The sequence below is a fragment of the Mustela erminea genome, chromosome 11 (genome assembly GCF_009829155.1).
Source record: "Mustela erminea isolate mMusErm1 chromosome 11, mMusErm1.Pri, whole genome shotgun sequence".
Taxonomy (NCBI): domain Eukaryota; kingdom Metazoa; phylum Chordata; class Mammalia; order Carnivora; family Mustelidae; genus Mustela; species Mustela erminea.
In genome coordinates this window covers 47000447-47021416 of record NC_045624.1, presented here as the reverse complement: position 1 = coordinate 47021416, position 20970 = coordinate 47000447, and the positions used below count along the sequence as shown (strand labels likewise).

Below are 20970 nucleotides of genomic sequence, written 5' to 3'. Positions count from 1 at the left end.
ACAAATAGCACCTGCAGTGATCCAAGATGAAAATGCTGCATCCTCATGAGCTTCAGAGGTTTCTTTTATTCATTCATTCCTTCATCTATTCTTCGTTCATCTTTACCTTCATTACCAAACTATGAATTTAGTGCCTACTACATACTAGGCTCTGTGCTAAAGCTGCCACTTTAACAGCTGCGCAAAATCCAAGGTGGATCCTGCTCTCATGAAGCTTTACAGTCTGGAATGGTTGATGGATATGAATTGAATAATCACATTAAAAATCATAACTACAGATTGAAATTAGAAGAGGAATATGACCCTACTGGGACTATGCAATAATAGGAATTGATTTTGACCAGGAGACCAGGGAGAATTTTACTAAGAAGGAACCAAGAGCTAAGCGCTACGAAATGTCTGAAGAGGGGGGCCTGGGTGGCACAGTCCGTTGAGCATCCGATTCTTGGTTTTGTCTTAGGTTGTGATCTCATGGGTCGGGGTTGGGAGCCCCCGCCTGAGGCTCTGGGCAGGGCAGGTGGGGAGTCTGCTTGAAGATTCTCTCCCTCTGCCCCTCCCCCCACTCACGTGCACTCTCTCGCTTTCTCCCTAAAATAAGTAATTCTTCTAAAAATAAAGTGTCTGAAGAAAGGGAAAGAACATTTCAGGCAAGAAGACTATCAAATGCAAAGTCCTGTGGAACTGCGTGGGAAGAGCAAGGGCTGATGGGAAGACAGGGCCACACCCCTCAGTGTCTGCGCATACACCATATTGTCTTCTGAACATTAGAAAGACAAAAGGGTCATAAACCCAAAGGTGAGGAGGAAGTGGGGACAAGAAAGAAGGGACACATGGACTTTATCAGAGTGGGGGGAGGGCGAGTGGAGAGGGGAAATACAAGTATCCATTCTTCACAAATATAACAGAGGAGGTGATCCCCATAGGCCCAGGATCCTCTGCTGCACTGGACCTTGCTGGAAATTCTTGTATTTGCGCTTCTGTCTGCCAAGTTTCAGAAAGAGTGTATTTGGATCTTCATTGTGTGTCTGAGTAACCATACGCTGGACCACGCAGCAATGGCATCTTGTCTTTTCATTTTATCATAGACCTATCTCTTCTTTCTGCCTTTCTTTGGATGATAAGGAGGTGGCATAAAATAGTTCATAATTGTTTTTGGCAAGTGTGCATGGTGTGCCTTCTGGCACCTTCTTTCTTGGTTTAGAGAATAGGCTGTGGAGGTAGCATACCTCTACAGATCTCTCTAGTGGTGTGTGAGCTTGGGCCAGTGGCTTAGTCTCTCTTTTAGCCTTGCAGGATTGGTCTAAGGATTAGGGGAGACTGAGGAGTAGCGTGTGGCAAGTGCTTGAATAATGCCAGCCATGGTTATTAGCTGGTTTTACTCATATAGAAAGGTATCGAAGATCTATTGTTAAGGAGAACAAAAGCAAATTACTTGGGACTGGTGTTTAGCAGGAAAAGAGTAGGCAGGTGCCTTTAGTCTTTCACCCCATATTCTTATGATAGTTGATTTTTTTTTTTTTACGACATAGCTATATGTTTTCATAATAATGAAACTGCAAAAAACAGTTGAGAAAACTTATCAACACTACCTAATTTCAAAAAACAAGAACAAAAACAAAACAACAGCTGTGATTTCATTATAATCTTTTCCATAATTTTCTTCACCCTTAAGTTTAAGGATCTCATTTGGAAGCACATATCTAAAGTCCAGCAATTCGTTTTATTTTATTTACTTCTTTTGCTTATGTTATATTCAAAGAAGAATCTAAGTTCCATGCTATTACTATCCCCCTGTGATAAAATTATTCTCCTTATTTCTCCGCCTCTGCATATGCATGTAGAAAAATGCCATTCAGCCACCAAATATAAACAGTGTGTTTGGTTCATTGGTTGCTGACTTTACTTTCAACCATTGCTTAAATTTTTGTAACAAGCGTTTTTATAAAAATAATGAATTCATTTCAAAAACTGGAGTTGAGGTGTATGAGTTCACTTTTCTGTGTAGCAATAAACACAATACCCAGCATCTAATCTTTCCCAGGGATTCAGGAAGCTTAACTTCTTCAGGATTACTACGATGAAGGTCAGGAGATGATACTCATGAAAGAGGAAGCAAGTAGGCTTACTGGTCACTGAATCTGGATGTAGGAAATGTTTTCAATGATTATCTAATGTTAAGATAAAGTCTGTCACATACTACCCTCCCTTTTATTTTCTTTTTCTTTTATAAGTGGAGGTTCTTGGGGCGCCTGGGTGGCTCAGTCGATTATGCATCTGCTTTTGACTCAGGTCATGATCCCAGGGTCCTGGGATCCAGTCCTGCTTTGGGCTCCCTCTTCAGTGGGGAGCCTGCTTCTCCCTCTATTCCCCACTTGTGCTTTTTCTCTCACTATCTCTGCCTCTCTCTGTCTCTCAAGTAAATGAATGACAAACACTCACACATGGAGGTTCTTTGTGTTTAACTAAAGGTTTTGATGAATTCAATTGGTATTCAACAATAGCTTACTCTACCCAGTCGAGAATCATTAATATTATACAGGGCTGGAGCATGGTTGCTTTGACCCTCATTTAAATACAACTCTTCCTTTCTGCAGTGATTGAACAACATTGTCATTAATTAGATAAGAATACAAATCTGGAGAGAACTTTGAGTCCCCTAGCAAATATTTCATGGAGCCAGCGTGAGCTTGCCAACCAGACTAACATCACTACAGAAGATACGTTTCCAAGGAATAACTGTATTATACAGTACTTAGCACATTGTGCCCCTCAGGATATGATGATAATTGCCTGTGTACAAGAAAAGGCAATTTTGAAGAAACTGTGACTAAGCTGATTACCAACTGATTCTTTAAATCGGGGCCAACAAACTATGGCCCATGGGCCAAATCTGGCCCACTGCCTAATTTTGCAAAGCGTCTGAGCTAAAAATGTTTTTTACATTTTTAAGTGATGAAAAATCAAAAGTAGAATAGCATTTCATGTCATGTGGAAATTATATGGGATTCAAACTTCCTGTCCCTGAATAAAGTTGTGTTAGAATACAGCATGCTCATTCATTTACACACTGTCTACAGCTGCTTTTGCCCCAAAAGAGCAGAATTCAGTAATTGTGACAGAGAGCATAAGGCGTGCCATGATAAAAATATTTACTATCTGACTTTTTCTAGAAAAGGTTTGCTGATCCCAACTTCAGATTCAGGTAGAAGTCATTTATGTGCACGTCTGTGTGCTTGTTAATGGATAATGCTGTGGGGTTAGAAATATACCCAATGATATGGCCATCAAAGAAGCTCTAGAATGCAATCCTCCAAATCTTTCTGGGTCCCTCATTTCCTTCCCAAAATAAGAAGTTACTGCATGAGAGAAATCAGGTTATCAGGAAGGACTTTGAGAGATCTCATGATAACAAATGGAGAAGACCTACCTACTGCCTCCAAAAGTTATAGATCATGAATCTAATTTAAAGCCCCAAATAACATCAGCACTCTCCCTGTATTCTGAAATTTGAAGTTATTTCCTCTTTGTACTCAAGAAGTCTTTTGAGAGGAAGAAGTCTTTCATTCTTGTGAGCCTTACAAAATACAGTGCTGTATCAGATGAGCTGTTCGTTCAGTGGCATTATCATATTAAGTGGTTTTATTTGGTTTACGCTTATATTCAGCTGCTGATAGGATATGATGATAATCGATAGTAGGAAATTAGTATGAAATACCTTTTAGTAGACTGTCTAAATCTTGACAGGATATCCTGCTTACCTGCTGTGACAGTTGAATTAACATTTCCAGCTGATATTGACCCTCCTACCTACTAAAATATAGATGAAAACTTGAAATTAATATAAAAGTCATAGCACCAACCAGTAAACAAATGTTAGCATTATTATTACTAGCAGGAGCACCATAACATGGAATTGAAAATATGAGTCCTTTTGATTCAAAATCCCTCTTCTGTACACGACTGACCTCAGTTGCCCCTCTTGTTTTGTTCTGTTTCAGAGGTTGAAGGCCGCGTTGACTCACCACCCTGCTGCCATGTCAAATGGGAATATGAACACCATGGGACACATGATGGAAATGATGGGCTCGCGGCAGGACCAGACGCCACATCATCACATGCATTCACACCCGCATCAGCACCAGACACTGCCAGCCCATCACCCGTACCCACACCAGCACCAGCACCCAGCCCACCACCCTCACCCTCAACCCCATCACCAGCAGAACCACCCACATCATCACTCCCACTCCCACCTCCACGCGCACCCTGCACATCACCAGACCTCGCCACACCCACCCCTGCACTCCGGCAACCAAGCACAGGTAGAGCCTTTTATGATCTCTTTCCCCCTTGTTGTCAGTGTGAGCTCTGATGCGGGGCCCATTGGCAGCAAGCTGGTTTGACGAGCTTGGGTGTTCTGTCTGACACTTGGGGGGGCTCTGTTCTTTCTTAGGAGGTAAGGGTGACCCATAAGGCCCTCCCAGATCCTAGTTTCTAGAAATAATATGGTAAATACCAGTTCTAGTCCCTGGGGGCAAATGTAAGCTTCAAGTTCTCCAAAATCTGTTTTTTGTTTTTGTTTTTGCGGTGAGTTACAAAGGTAATATAAAAAAAGTAATACTGATGGAAGGATTAGGAAAAACTGAAGCATCTGAGGAAAGATGTGAATAAAGAATGAGGAAAATAAGTTAATCCTAGCTGTGTTTTTAACTGCAGTGCTTTTTAACGTAAAAACTCAATTTTGACACCTCTAAAATGGAAGTTAAATACAATGGACAGTCTTCTGGATAAAACCAAATGTTAAAAAGCTAAAGAATAACAGTTCTAGGCAGACAAAGAAGCTGGGTAACGGATGATAGGGCATAAGGTGCTGGGTAAATGAGGAAGAGAAGTGACTCATGCCACCTAGTGTGAAATGCGTTGGAGGGAGCCGACAGAGAGCCAAGCTCTGTAGATGATTGGTTCTAGAGAAAGGCCAAATCCCAGGGGTGGAGAGTCACCAGAAGTGGCTAGAAAGAAAGCCAGCATTTAGACGCAACTGAAAGAGGGTTGGGGGACCAGGCAGACGTTATGTCACCCAGCCCAAGAAGAGAGGCGGGTCCGTGTATCCGAGTAAGTTTTAGTAAGTGGAGGAAGGGCATGTCTAGGAGCATGGCTGGCCCTAGATACTTTGGATCTTCAAGCAGGATGAACTTTGTCAGTCCCCTCCACCCATTCCACACTGCCAGGTTCCAACCAGTTGGGTCAGAGTGGTGTTGGGAGCTTGGAATCGCCAAATAACACTTATTCACCATCTCTTCCATCGTCTGCCTCCAGACCTCACCCAAGGTAGTTTGGGACCTTTAGAACCCTCTCCTCTATTACACACCAAACTTGGACGGCCACCCACAAAATGGGTCATTCACAAGTACTCTCTGTACTGTACAATAGATAAGCTTGTTCATTAGGTCAGCTGACTTTTGCAAAGGTACTTAGAGGAGTTCTATATAGTGAGGAAGAGTGCAGGCTTTGGAGTGAGAAATCTGTAAATTCTTTTCCCACCTTACTTGCTATATGACTATGGTCGGTCAGCTAACTCCCTGAGCTTCCGTGGTCCATTTGCAAAATGGGGTAATGGTAGACAAAACTCATAGACTCTTAGGAGTATTAAGAGAATGTTTGTAAAGCCCCTGACACAGGAATCAATACATGTTAGGCATGATTAATTTCCAAACTGAAGTAATATGATAGATGTTTAGCAAGTGGCTCATCAATAAAATGCCACCCGAAGCACCTTTTTAGTCAAATGCCATAGTAGGACATGGAGACCTTTAGAAGGGACAGATAAAACTAGAAGTGCAAAGACAGGCAAATAAATTCCCATGTGCACTTTTTTTTTTTAAGGAAAAGGATAACATCAAGCTTTGGTTGCCTTGTCAGCTAGTTACTTCACAGACAAGTTTAACCGTTAGTTGAATATAAAAGCCATTCATTAGCTAATTACCAATTAGCCAATTGCCCTCCATTTCAAGTCAGTAAGTGGCCAATTGTATATGCAATTAGTTAATTGCTATTATAATTAGCTGCACAAACAGTTGCTTTTTAATCCCCTACTAAAGAGAAAGAATACAGGTTACTCTTGTTAAAATTTGAACAAGATCATTCAGACAGTACTCAAAATGCCACTCTTAAATTGTATGAACTTGGCTGATTACAGAGATCTTGTCATATTGCTTAAGCGTATGATGATTAAAGCATTAGGAACAGAAGTTTATTAAGGCCCTCCCAACTGTGAGATTCTAATATGACTTGGAATAAATTTGTCTTTATGAAATAACAAATCGTTATTTTTTAATCAAAACTTCAGAGCCTCTATGCCAACAGAATTCTATTTTAAAAATAAGTAACGATAATTACCAGGGGCATAAATTCTGGTCTTAGGGTTGCATTTGCACTTCCTCCTGGCTGCTTAGGATTCTCTTGCATGTACAGATGTGCTTTCTGAGTCCTGGTGTCACTCCTCAGTCACTAGAAATTTGTCTTATCCAAACTCCACTTTGAAACCTGAACCTGGACTGAGCCTGTAACCATCACATAACTTACCCTGTTGGGAAAAGGCAAGTGTCAGAGATAGAGGTTGGTTGAAGTTAGAGTGGGAGAATACAGTATCAAATGTAAGGCCTTGGCAATGGAGAGCCAAACTCAGTTTTGCCTACTTAAGAATCTTGTCCAGTGCTGACAACTAGACATCACGAATTCTCGAAATGTATAGGCAAAAATAGCCAAGTTTGCAGATTCCTTTCTAATGCTTTGCTTTGAGGTCATTAGCTCAGCACCTAGCACCTGAAATGACAAGTGCTATACCTTTGCCAGTAACAAGGATTACATCTTCACCAGCCACTCTGGTGAGTAAGACCTTCAACAGTTAATTCATTGTGTTATTTCTCTGTGATAGGGAGGAAAGGAATCACCAATAAGCAATTTTAGAAAATGTCTCTGGTTTAAATAAAATGACCAACATGCAGTCCAACTTCAGTCCTAAGCCTGATTCTTCTACAGTGAGTCATATTTGCTTTGATAGGGTTTAAGATAAAAATATATTACTTTCAGTCAGCTGATGTCAACTAGTAGCCATGATTAGTACAATTACAGTCATTCTGATTGATTTCAATGACAGAATTAGAATGTGGTAGGAAAGGTTGCTGCGCTTTCTTTTAAACACTTTGTTGTTGTTGTTGTTGGCTATTTCTGTAGGTTAAATGTCTCTTATAAAACAATTTTATAGATATTACAGCTATAAGTCTGAGTGACTGAGAAATGAGAAGGGAAAAAAAAAAAGCCACCTTTTATTGAGAGCAAAGAAAGGGAAAAGGAGTGTGGTGCATTAGGGAAGGCATTAGGTGTCCAGACACATAAAGAGTCAGTCGTGGAAATTTCGCTCAGTGCTATGTGTCGGCCTCATGAAGGGACATAAAGCTGTATGGGCAGGAGTCTCCAAAACTTTAGATACTGCTGAGCCCTTTGTAGCTCTTAGAAGGAATCTAGGAGTATAGTAAAACGTTTTAATACAGTGCTTTGCCACTGCTAGGGTTTCCTTACAATATAAGTGTGTGATGACTCCCAACCATCCCTCCCTGCAGCACAGACAAGGTGTATCACAGACCTCAGGGCCGCTCTGGGCATCCCTCACATAGGCCCCGCTTCTAGCCACCTGGAAAAGCCTGTCTCCGGCAGAGCTCCAAGGAGCAGATGGACCCACCTGGAATTTGCAGGTCCAACTAGGCCCTTTGTGCTAAGAGCTCTGAAATGGAAAAAATAGGATTTCATCTGCTTTCCGGGCTTCAGAGGGTTCTTTTGGTGGGAGTCACAGTGATGATGATGTCCCAGAGGTGTGTTCTAGGAACATGGTTTTAACACCAGGAGAATGGAAGCCTGCCCAGAAGGAGCTTTCTGCAGATGACAGAAGATGCATCAGTATTAGGACAATAATCCTGCTCTCTCTCTTCTCACCTGCAGCCTTGCATTGGCACATTAAACTTTATAAAATGGACCTTAAATAAAACATGTTTAACATCTGAAGGAGAAAAAAACAAAACATAACCAAAAAAAAACCCGTTTCCTCTGCCATGATTCAGCCAAATGCCTGTCAGGGAAAAATCTATTTGACTCTGTTTCACAAGTCGTTTCTACGTCTTGCCAAAATATCACAGAAGATAGTTCGGCAATGCTTTTTCTTTTCATGAGCATGATTTCACTGTTGACTTCGCTCTTAGAAAACAAGTCTGATCTGCTTACTAAAGCAACCGACCCTCTGTGCTTTGTGTTCCAACACCAGCTTGGGTTTCCTCTCTCACCCAGCATGTTCCTTCTCTGCCCCCACCCGCCCCCCCCTCGTGCCCAGCAGGTCTCACCAGCGACACAACAGATGCAGCCAACCCAGACAATACAGCCGCCCCAGCCCACAGGGGGCCGCCGGCGAAGGGTGGTGGACGAGGATCCCGACGAGAGGCGGAGGAAATTTCTGGAACGGAACCGGGCAGCTGCCACCCGCTGCAGACAGAAGAGGAAGGTCTGGGTGATGTCACTGGAAAAGAAAGCAGAAGAACTCACCCAGACAAACATGCAGCTTCAGGTGCAGGCCACTGTCTCTTTTCTCGGGACTCAAAGGCCCTGTGTACGGTTGGCATTTCCTGCCTCCCGGCGGGCACTTGTTGACCTAAGCAATACTACCTCACATTCGCCCACAGAGCAACTGCACTTACTCCCCAAGGTTTATTCACTCTAGGACCCTGTACAAAACAAAATAAGTGTTCAGTTTTAACCCAACCTGTCTACAAAGCTCTGAGGAGGGAGAGTCTGCTCAGCTGAGTTACAGGGCTGAGAGCACTGGCTTTGGTTGGATGGAGGTCCACACTCTTGTTCAGCAATTAGTTGTGTTTAACCTCCATGGCCCTCGGTCTCCTCATCTATAAAATGGGAATCGTAGAGTTGTTGGGAGTCATAAGTGAACTCATGTCTACAAAGCAGTTTTCCCAGTATCTAGCACATAATAAATCTTCAGCCCAACCGTAGTTCTTTATATTCACCAGGGAGAGGGTGGCTTTGATTCCCACTAGGTTACCTCTGTTTTGGTTTCATGGAAGAAAGGAACATTTACAGTTGTTGTTTTGCTCTATAAGAAAAGACATGTTCCCATCTCATTTTCAAACTCAACAAGATTTGAATGTTGTGGGATATTTCCCTTTCGTGGGTCACTCAGTGGGGGACATTTTTCCAACAAGGCCCCTTTAGGGAACATTTGCGAGAAGGAGAGAAAAGTCTTGTACCAGGGCCTCTGTGGCAGACTTCATGCCATACAAATGGGAGTCTGTTCTCACACAAAAAGAAATGCCCCCTCCACCAGCAGAAAGGGAGCAACTAAATAGATTATGTGGCAAGCATGCCCGGAGGGCAATAAAAGTTAGAGATTATAGCCTGGTGCTTCTAGGAGCAGAGAGAAAGTCTGAAGAGAGGAGGGAAGGGAGGAAAGATAGGGAAATAGGGAGGATCTGTACCTTAGTAGTTTGTAGGTCACCTTTCCCTTCCACCACCCGGTTCTCTGTGCGTCCTTAGAATGGAACACTAGGGGTACCAAACCCCCAAAGTTTTTGCATATTCCGTGCATTCAAAGGAAATGGCCTTGGGACAGCCAATGTATAAACTGAAAATATATAAGGAAGTTTGGGTTATGCATGGACTGCATATGGATGTTCACATTTTCCCCTAAATTTTTCATCCTTTTTGTGGTAGACATGAGAAAGAAACTGGGAAACATATATAACAGATATGGGAGAAGTACAGTAGTAAGTCCTCCCAGTACCTTCTATGCGGATGAAGGTGGGGGCTGTGTCTTGTCTTATTGCCCTGTCCCCCTACTTCCTAACCCCTCTTTCTAGTACAGTGTGAAGCTATTTTGCTGAGTCCATTTGTGTCTATCCTCAATATCTGCTTGTTGAGTAAATGAAGGAGTTCCCCATCTCTGGAGTGTCCAAGCACTGGCCGCCTGACCACTTGGCCAGGATGTGACTGAGAGGAGTCAAGCCACAGTGGGATGGCTGGACTCGAACACCTTGAAAGCCGTAGCAGCTTGAAAAGCTTTAGTTCTAGCCATAGCCCCAGTGGTATGTGAGAAGCTTTTAGGTAGAAGATGGTAAGCACTTTAAACATGCAGAGTAATGTTTTTATTTGTATGTGAATTAAAAAATGTAATTAGAACACGAGACCTTCAATTTCACAGATTCTCTTGGTAAGGATGAGGCTAAAATATTAAATAATGAGTTAATTTGTACAAACACGTTAAGTCAATAAAAACTCTGGTGCATGTGGGTCTATTCAAATATTACAGCCACTGGCTCTGCAATGACCAAAGTGTGGGAATCCCTGGAATTTGCTACCAGTTCTGAGGTTTGTAAGAGGACCATGAAAATGGCCAAGATTGTGCCATTCTTGGAAATTGCCAATCTTGGCGCTATTGAATTTGGGGCTTGGTAATTCTCCATGGTATCCTGTTTAGGTAGATAGTAGTATCCTTCTCCTCCACCCACTAAATATGAGTAGCACCCTCTACCTCTCCCCCAAGTTGTGACAGCTGAAAGGCCTCTACACATTGTCAGATCTCCCCTGTGGGGGCAAAATCAGCCCTAGTGTCTTGAATGAAGGAACCATAAATAGCCAGCTGGCACCTATCAGATGCCCACACGTCTAAATCAGTTTTAACTAAAATGCATCCTTGCAGAAGTATCTCAGCATATTGACTGTGGTGCTGGAGCTTGAAAACAGAAGGAGGTCATAGCAGAGATCCAGGAGAAGTGAAGATGCTGGTCTACCTTGTGATCAGATATGTTCATGACTTGGCATATGCCTCTATGTCATTGCTCTTATAAAACACAGAAGGTAAATTTATCCTTTATGAGACCCAAATACATTAATTTTTACAACTCTTTAGAACCATCCATGGCTAAGGAAAAGAAGATACTAGAATTCTAGGCCCCAAAAGCCCGGGGGAAAAAGTTCTATTTGGGCCAGTCAACAGGCACCAGTGTTTTTGGTTGTTAAAGGAGTGCCCAAAGAAGAGACAGACTCTGAAAAGACTAAAATCTTTGTGTTTTCCAACCACTGCTTTGCTTCAGAGGGACAGAAACCACAGCCATTCCATGTTTTCGGTGATGCTCAGTGCTCTGCATCATGCCTTGTGATGCTGGAGAGGATACGCAGCTTCTGCTACCTTTGAATGACCCTTTCCCTCCTACTGGACCTTTGTCAAAAGAAAAAGGTGTCTCTCTTGAGGCTGGTCCAGTGAGCCAAATTTTAAGTAAACAGAAATGGAAGGTGCTAAGCAAACAAACTCTAGCCAAACGGAATATCCAAGGTCTGGATGGCCAGCAGCCACTTCTGGGTTGTTTTTCAGCATAGAACTTTTTAGCTGGGCTGTGGCATTTCAGATTGGAAAAAAATCAGACCTAAGAAAACAAAACTCAAACTCCCAGACTTCATTTCCTTGTCTCACCACAAATCTGTCCCCAAGAGGTCAACACAGGTATAGGAATTGAGGGAAATACTAGAAACCACCTGATGTGACATTTTTGTATAGGGAGAAACTAAGGCCGGGGGTACCTGAAGAGTCTTCCTGAAAGTCACAAAGACAGCAGCACATAGTAGGATGAGTATGCAAGCAAGTCTTCTCTTGACCCAACCCACAGCTCTAGCATCTTTGATTGTAGAGAATTCTTAAACAAAAAGAACCCACGTGCTTTTCTCTGACAGGGTAGCTAAGATCAGCTCTGAATTCATCATTGACTGATGTGGCACTCAGTGGATTGTTTGTGTGCAGTAGACGATATGGAAATCATCTGGTCACCCATGGAAATAATTGCTTTTCTTTTTTAGTGCAAAGACACATGGCCTAAGTCGCTGCTGAAATTTTAGACACATGAGCCCAGGTTTGGGACTTGGCAAGAGAAGAGGCCAGATGGGAACTGTTGCCTTACAAATTGAAAGTCCTTTGTTTTAGCATGAAACAAACCTGGCCTCAGCTAATCTACAAAAAAGAAAAAAATAAGTGGGGAGGGGCTATATTATAGGGCCCATTTTGATAATTATGTTTTTGGCACAGACTACTGCTTTGCATCAAAAAGCATTCTGGGTTTCTCATATTAACAAAATGACATCCCCAAAGCCAAAAACTCCAAATGCAGCTATTAGGGACTTCTTGGAGTACTTGTTTAAAGTATGTTATTATGGTGTTGAATGTCTCTATAGGGGCGCTACTTCATCCCCCAGACAACCTTATGGATTAAAGAACAGATTAATCCAACCGCATCTAGCCTCCGACAGTCCCTGTCTCAATGGCTAACTGCTTTAGAGTAGCTAACCCATACGAGGTTCAAAAGTGAAAAAACTGAAGGGCTGATTTCAATAGGATAATTCATACCTGATTATTAATACTTGTTTTTGTAAAGTACTTTTATATGAAGACCTAGAATGATTACTATGACCCACGCAGGGGAGTAAAAAAAAAAAAAATTGGTGATTCGCCTCAATTCATCGAGCAAGGTAATTCAGAGTAAGAAAGTGCCTCCGGAAGGCCTGGTTTTTATTTCCCTGCTAGAGCTGTAGGCAACATTTTATTTCTTTCATGCATTTTGAAACATTTGCTATCTGGTGGTTCTCTTCCAAAATGAATTCAAGGTGAATTCATACTTGTGTTCCCTTGAAAAGGATTTTTATTTAAAATAGAGTCTGGCCTCTCCTGTATCAGTCATTGTGGAGATTTGAAGATGATTATGCATGTGCACAGCCCACGGTCCCCCCTGCTTTCTCTAGGGCAGTGATTCTGGACCTTTCTTAACCCAAAGTCTCTCTTGTGGAATCTGATGGAGGCTCGAGAGGCTCTCTCATCACTATGAACCCATACAGGGACTCAAGGTTTTGTGCTACACAGAAACTGTAGATAGAACTTTGGAATCTGCCCTGATAAGATTTGGAAGCACAGAAGGTACTAGAACTGGCTCCCTCAGGAAACTTGAGACTTGAAATACAAGCTTATCTGAGAATACCAAAAGTGGTTAACTAATGAATAAAAAGTAAAGATCAAGTCCTTTTTTCGATTATTTGGTAGCTAGCTTTCTCCATAGAAGGCAAAACAGAGACAGTCAAAGAATAGACAACTATGTTGCCGGCAGGAACTAGGGAACTAGTCCCACCATCTTGCTTTAGGTCAGTCTGGTGTGGCCAAACCATGTTTTTCTGAAACCCCTGTTGAGAGCTCTTCTGCCTGCTGGAAGCTGCCCCATGAATTTCTGTTGCTTCTGTGGCCATTAGACTTTGATTTCCTCCTATCAGCATCATAATTACTTGTGTATGATCTAAACAGAGGCTGAGGGTTCTTCTTTATGGAGAATACTAATCAGCATTCATTTTCCAACCATAAGATAACTAACATAAATATTAACACATTATTTTAAGAAATATGTCCTTATTCACATATATCTTTAAACGATGATCCGTTATCACCATAGTCTTCAGGTTCCTACACTTTTACAGACCCTCCAACTCGCAGGTTCTCAGTTCCTATACTTAAGAAGGACTAAAGTGCTTTGCTATCTGTAGACAAAAAGTGCCACTCAGGTCATCTATTTTGTATGGGGCTTTGGTTAGAGGCCAAGACACCACATATGCTGTTCATAGCAGTGATTGGTGCTGTTTTATTGTGGCCTTTCATGAAAGCAAAAGCTTTCTTATGAAACAACTTGGGGTGTGCCAAGTACTGTAGGCAGTTAGCTCCTTGTTATTGTAGAAGCCCAAAGAACGGAATTGAACGTGTTTTTTTAAGGAAGGGGCCTTGAACACTTTGTGCCTGGGAGATCGAACAATGCCTAGAAAAGGTGGGATGGAGCAGGACATAGTTGGGGAAGAAACGGAGACTAAAATCGACCTCTCCAAGATGGCTGTCAGGTGCGATTTTTTTTTTTTCTAGACATGTAAGAAAGCAAGAGAATCTTGTTTTGTTGTATTTTATATACTTTACTTATTTGTTGTTTCCTAGGTTACAGAAGATTATGGAAGGGTTTAGTAAAAATTGAAGCTTGACTCCATTCTCTAAGAATGACTATCTGCATTATTTGCAGCAGAGATTAGGGTGCAGTTGTCTCAGCGGTTGTGATTCTAGAAAAGTACTGTTATCTATAATGTAAATGCAAATACTATGACATTTCATTTTGAGGCCAAAAAAAATATATATATATGTTATGTAATATATATATATGTTTTCTTTTTCTCCACTTTGATTTTGGTTTTGCTTATTTTGTTTTAAAGCTTTATTTATTTGTTTATTTGCCAGAGAGAGAGCAAGTGAGCATGAGCAAGGGGAGGGGCAGAAGGAGAAGCAGGCTCCCCGCTGAGCTGGGAGCCTGATGCAGAACTTGATCCCAGGACTCTGGGATCATGACCTGAGCCAAATGCAGATGCTTAACAACTGAGACACCCAGGAGTTCCTGTTTTGTTTTGTTTTGTTTTTTAAAAAACCAGGGGTTGCCTTCTATTTAACAGTCTAAAAGTAACTTTCTTTTACACATGCCATTTTAAGCAGAGGGAATCTGGGAAAAGCAAGGAAGATTGTCTGAATTTAAGTGGGCATGAAATCAAAGAGGAAAGAACTGGTATTTAAGGCTACAATAAGTAGTCTTATAAATAAAGTTGTCACACTAACCCCAGAATTGACAAGGGTCAATTTTGGTTTCGATAGGGCCCCTTACCGATCACACTCCTTGGAGGTGGGAGATGGAGTTCACCCTCCTGAATATTTTTGGATTAAGAGCAATTAAGTGATTTATATGTCAGTAATGCTAATTTCTCTGATAGGCATTTTTATTTTATAAAATTTGGAGAAGAGAAAAGCTTTCCTAGATTCTTACTATTTTGTTATTTATGTTACTCAACATTTGATTACTTATATTTTGCAAATGAATTTAGAAATGTGGCGTAACCTTTAAAACAAGTTTCAAAAAATTTTTTAATTAACTTTTAGAATCCCATACTTACTTTTTTAGGTGATAAATACATGCCTGAAAAAGCCACGTTCATAATAAAAGTGTAAATACAACTTAATGACAGCAATGTTAAAACACCCTTTTTTGTGTGCATGTTTTTTTAAAGTCTCCCACATGTGGAGTACAATGTCTGGCAGCCACAAATGAACATTGGACAGAGCGAGGGTAATATTTATCACAACTATAAATTTATGGGTTGCTTGAGATAGTGCTATGTTTACAGTTTACTTTTATCAAGTGGAAGCACCTTACAACTAACCAATCTATTCTACATTCGTATTTGTAGACAGTGGTGCCAAGTACATTATTCTACAAAGCTATGAATTGGTCTTTGTGAATAACTACATAAAGTGGAGATTCAAGCACTTATCTAAGTAAATAAGAAACGTGCACACACACACATACACACACACAATCCACAACACCCTGTTATTGATGGTGGAAAAAGTTTATAGACTGAAATTAGCCAAACTAGTTAATGAACCAAACAAATTAATTGTAGCCAAAACTCCATTGCCCCTCGCCTTCCAGGGCTGACCTCATCCACCAGTAGAGGATCAACATTTGTTCCATGTGTTTCCACGCCTTCTACTAAGCAGATGTCAGGCAGGGATGTGCTCTGTTGAATTATAGCCCATTTGACAATTGTTTTGGGAAATCTGATGGTAGATGGGTTGGCTTATTCTGAAGACATTTCAGTCTAAAGCCGCTAATCCTGCCACTCGGTGCTCCCCAATGCATGTGCAACATTCACTTTCTTCACATATTGAACGTCAACCTGAGCTTCTCAGTGTGAAGATGATTATTATGACTAGCTAAACTCAGTGATTGCTCAGTATGGGCTAGGCAATGTTCTCAGTATGGGCTAGGCATTTTATATCTATTGTCTCATTCAGTCCTTACAACAACTCAAAGAACTTTATTCTGGTTTGATCCCCAATTATAAACAAGGTTTCTGAAGTTCATCTGGCTTACGTTTCCTGCCTAGACTCACCCAGTAAGTGTCAGGTGAAGATTCCCACCTAAGTCACCTCGCTCCAGAGTCCATCACCTAAAGGGTATACTCTTGGACTTTTAATAGGATTCAGTTCTAGAGTTAAAATCTGGTCTTTTCAATAAGTCCTGGTAAATGTGAGGACCAAATTAAAAGGAAGCTACACATTTTCAGGTGAATCCCATTAAATATTATCCTTAATGTCATTCAGACACAATAGAAAAGTTTGCCAATATCACTGTTGAAAGTGCATGCGGACTTGTATTCTCTGGTCCTTTCCAACAGTTTTGATATGTCTCTTTCCAGAATGAAGTGTCCATGTTGAAAAATGAGGTGGCACAGCTGAAACAGTTGTTGTTAACGCATAAAGACTGTCCAATAACAGCCATGCAGAAAGAATCACAAGGATATCTAAGTAAGTCATTGACTTTTCTTCTTTTCTTAGTGTCCAATTTTTTTTGCCACTAATTTTGCATTGGATTTTATTGAAAGAGCAAGAGTAAAGTGTAGATTGCACCAGGGGGATCCCTCTTTTCTGACCTCCTCCCCATGCCCACCACCTCCCAATACCTTCTGGCTAGAATTTCCCTGGCATTTCACATTGTAAAATCCTATCGAATTCCAGTTCCACAGCCAGCAGGAAAATAGCTTGCGGGAGCCCAACTACCAGTGGGCTAGCCGTCTTCCACAGAAATCCAGGGGCTGGGTATAGGCCTTGGGGGAATCACATCCAATGTCTTAAGGTATGCTGCCTCTTATTCACTGGGCTGAAAAGCTAGTGACTTGGTCTTAGTTTTCCAATAAGTAAAGTGAATCCCTTTCTCTAGACCCCAGTTTCTGCATCTGGAATGTCAGTAAGTTAAATACTAGCTGAGTGGGGGATGGTGGGAGGAGCAGGGATTCATGGCTGAAGGTCAATTTATTTTCAAATAATTTTTTAGATTGAGCAACACAGATTCTCCCACCACATGTGAGTATTTTTCCACATTTGATATATGGATGGCTATTTGAAGATACAAACATGGGGAAGTTTACATCCCAAGACTCGAACACATGAAATCATGTTGCTGGTATAGAAAGCATGGCTTTGCTTGTAGCTATAAAGTGGGAAGGCATAGCTTTTGACTACAGTTTAAAATAAAGTTTTGAAATTAACGTCCAGGAGCAAATGTGTGAAACTCTTCTATCTCTAGTAAATGCGTAGTAATGTCTGCCTGAGTGGCCCACAGGTCCACCCAAGAAGAGCTATATTGGTATGTGTGTGTGTGTGTTTTCTCCTAGGTCCAGAGAGCAGCCCTCCTGCCAGTCCGGTCCCAGCTTGCTCTCAGCAGCAGGTCATCCAACACAATACCATCACCACTTCCTCTGCCGTGAGCGAGGTGGTGGGAAGCTCCACCCTCAGTCAGCTTACCACTCACAGAACAGACCTGAATCCCATCCTTTAAAATCTGCCGGTGGGTCAGACCTTGCCTCCAAGAAGAGCTGTCGCATATCATGCGTCCTTTCTTTTAAGGGCATTTTTAGAATTAACTCAGACCTGGAAGACTCCTCAGCCCTTCAGAGACTGGCTTTCATTTTTATAGTTATTATGGAAATGTCGTCTTTTATACTTAGTTATATAAGAAAAAAAGGGAGTTATGCAATTAATTAATCTGTCAGCTTGGGAAATGCTTTGGTGCTTTTCTCCAATTTTCTGGTACCAGTTAACTTGTTTATAAACTGAACTCTTTCTGTATATAGACACGGTTTCATTCTTATCAGTCCAACCCTTTGCTTGAAACATCAAACCTTGTTAAGCCGCAGCTTTTAGCCAAAATGAGGCATAACCTAGATGTCACGTAAATGGATGCGAGGTAACTGGGTGGTGAGTCTCATGACATTGTAACACACATCGGGTTTGTGCCGTGATGTCGCCAGAATTCCAGATAAACACAGAGCCTTTTCCATAATTTTGTCTCTTCCTACAAAAAATCATAAGACCCACTGATGTCCAAATAAAGCCACCGAGCATCTCACCCCCCTCCACCTCCTCCCCTTGGTCCACTTCCTTGAATTATCCTCTGATTTCCTCCAATCTTCCTTTCCATTTCCACTTTTTTCCCGGGCTCCCTATGAACTCTTTATTTTTACTTTCTGCTATTTTATGTTTCCCCCTTTAGAATTGCACATAAAGAAAAAAATAATGCTTAAAGAGGAAAAAAAAAAGCAAATCTCAAAAATATGGATCTAGCCATTGCTTTCCCTGCCCGTGACCCACAGCTGGAGTTCATTCACCTCTTGCTTTTTACAAAATAGTAAGCAGGAGATGTTTAATGTTCCTGATTTAATGTTTTTAATAATCAGAGCAAATAAAAGGTGGCTTAGCCATAGGTGAGGCACTGTTGAATGCCAGCTGTGGAGACACCAGGGAAGGGAGACTTCTAAGCCTCGATTGTGAAGGTCCAGATTATGATGCAGGCTATAACATCACACCCTCGAATTACAACTGGTTTATATGGCCTGTCTATAAGGTTGAAAATCCATATGCTATATAATAATTCAGAAGGGCTCTATTCACTACACATATTACATTGTTCAATCATCAGCTGCTAATAGACTAAGATTTATTATTATTTTTTCTTTTAAGCCTATGGAACTGGCTTTGCTGTTCTGGTGGGTGAAAGTAGACGTACCACTGGAGAAACAAAGAGAAAGAGAAAACTAATGTTTCCACAGGGGTGCTTTCAGCCCTCCCAGAACAGCCAAAGCCTTCTTTGGCTGCTGAAAGAATCCCATGGATGTGGCTACTCCACTCTTCTGAATAATTCTGATTTATATTTCCAACGACTTTCATCGACTTGCCTATTATGGAAAGTAGATAGTCCCGAACCACAGTTGTGCCTCCTTGAAACAAGCCATTCTACTGTGTCAATGTTTTAATATCACATCTCACAAGTAACAGGGACTAATGTTTCCCTCTAGCAGTCTAGACAGGTGCTGGTGTTTCATCTCCATTTGAATGCTTGACCTAACACGAGAGAGTGAGAGTGTGTGTGTGTGTGTGTGTGTGTGCACACGTGTGCACATGTGTGTATGTGTGTTCATGGGATTTAAAATAATATTATTTTACAAAAGGTGTAGCTTTTATAAGCGTTCGGGAAAGGGAAAGACATGTATGGTGTGTGTCTATGTGTTTATCTCTCACTATAGCCTAAGAATCTATTTTGGAGAAAAAAAATATAAGGGTCATGAAGCATGATTTTTATAACTAGTTTCAGTTTTATCGAAAAACTTACTTTTCAAATCAGTATTTATCAGCAATTTTTTTTAATGTATGCAGTGCTTTCAAAAGAAAGTTTTGAGTGTCCAGAGAAACTCATGACTGGCTATGTGATCTAGAAATCCAAACAAAAGCAAAAACAAAACAAACACACACTCACAAACAAAAAAAAAATTTTTTTTAAAGAAAAGAAAAATATGCAAAGGATTTTCTATTATATTTTAGACAAACATATCTTTTTTTAAGTATTTTAAAAACTGAATCCATAGTTGTTTTACTTCGCATCCCAGCAGTAACAGCTGAACGGTTGAACCTAACTGGCTTCCTAAGAAATATTTAAGATATATCTGTATTCTGTTATTAAATTTAATTTTTTCAAAACTCCTTTCTAGGACCATGTATGTGTCTCTCTAAAAAAGAAAAAGAACTCATTGAAATGTTTGCTTGGGTTTTAAATTTTTTATGTTTTTCTTATTTTTTGCTTTAAGTAAACAAAAACTTTTCTTTCTTTATTGCATGCATAGCACTTAATGAAATGGATTTTTTAAAAATCCACGGGTAATATCAGAATATCCAGGGAATGGGCTGTCACTAAAATTATGGTTTACTTTACTTCTGTTCCACCTCTTGATTGAATATTTAGTTGTTAAGCTGAAAGCCTCTGTAGTGAAGAACTTGCTTGAGTTTTCTTAATTCAGCAACTTGACAGTTTGACTGATGTGCATTATATAGAGCTCAATTATGTCTGTTTTTTATGCTAAGTAGGCAAACCAACCACACACACACACACACACACACACACACACACACACACATTAGCAAACAGCCCTCAATGTACAAGTAGAATGAACTGTCTTCTTGTTATATTTAGAGCCTTTAGGTATGTTCATTAGCAGTGTGGAAATACAGTAAAATGAAAGATGCCAGCTCGTTGTCAGAGTGTCTTGAAACCCTGAACAGAAAGGCTTGTTGGTCAAATCCACACTCAGCTTATCAATATTAAGTAGTTCACTGGAAGGTCCAGCCTGCACCAGACCATGAAACAATTAGTCTGCCTGAAAAACCCCTCTGTGCCCTTCATTTTTTGCCAATCTGGGAAAACATCTTTTTTTTCTGCCCTATTCTCCTCTCCCACTCAACTCCTGGGTCATCCGCCTGTATCTTCACCGAGCCAGTGTAATGACCTTCAGAGCACCCATCCTGAGGAAGGAAGGGCCCTACAACACTGCCTCTCCTCATTCACGTGTGGGTTTTTTTATTGGCAGCATCTGCCTTTGAAGTCACTGCCAGCCTATCTGAAAATTTCTACAGTGCTTCCCTTGCCTTCTGTGATGGGACCCGACTTAGGTACCCCGATGGCATTTTTACCAGGTGATCCTAAATTGAGGCGTTCACATTGTATTTCTTCTTAAGACATTTCCCAACATATGACGCCAGGACAGGTGGAGTAAATCCTAACTAAGGATGAACGTACTCATTTTAAAGTCTGTCTTAAGCTGATGTTTTCCCTTTACACCCCCATTCACCCCTCCCTACCTCCATGTTAGTGTGCGCGAGTGCCAGTGTTCACATGGCCCGTGGGAGATGGCAGTGTCTGTGGTGTCACTGAATGAACGGTGATAATTTGGGTGACTCACTTGGAGCAAAGGCTC

The 20970-nt window shown here is 41.1% G+C and overlaps 1 protein-coding gene and 1 long non-coding RNA gene across 4 annotated transcripts in view; one reads left to right on the top strand and one right to left on the bottom strand.

The window, feature by feature from the left end:
- Positions 1 to 20970, bottom strand: part of LOC116568686 — a 47802-nt gene that overhangs the window by 7961 nt on the left and 18871 nt on the right. Inside the window, exons 2-3 of the long non-coding RNA XR_004276727.1 lie at positions 8391 to 8563; positions 3759 to 3810 (exon numbers count right to left, since the gene is read on the bottom strand). This is a non-coding gene — a long non-coding RNA (uncharacterized LOC116568686). The remainder of the gene's footprint in view (positions 1 to 3758; positions 3811 to 8390; positions 8564 to 20970) is intronic.
- The window catches only part of CREB5 (cAMP responsive element binding protein 5), a 403227-nt gene that overhangs the window by 380485 nt on the left and 1772 nt on the right, over positions 1 to 20970 (top strand). For 2 of the 3 annotated variants that reach the window (XM_032304274.1, XM_032304277.1), the window contains 4 exons: positions 3999 to 4322; positions 8381 to 8611; positions 16366 to 16474; positions 17341 to 20934. In XM_032304274.1, the coding sequence (XP_032160165.1) occupies positions 3999 to 4322; positions 8381 to 8611; positions 16366 to 16474; positions 17341 to 17504 (828 nt within the window). In that variant the 3' untranslated portion in view covers positions 17505 to 20934. The remainder of the gene's footprint in view (positions 1 to 3998; positions 4323 to 8380; positions 8612 to 16365; positions 16475 to 17340; positions 20935 to 20970) is intronic. The other variant, XM_032304276.1, reaches the window with a different exon arrangement.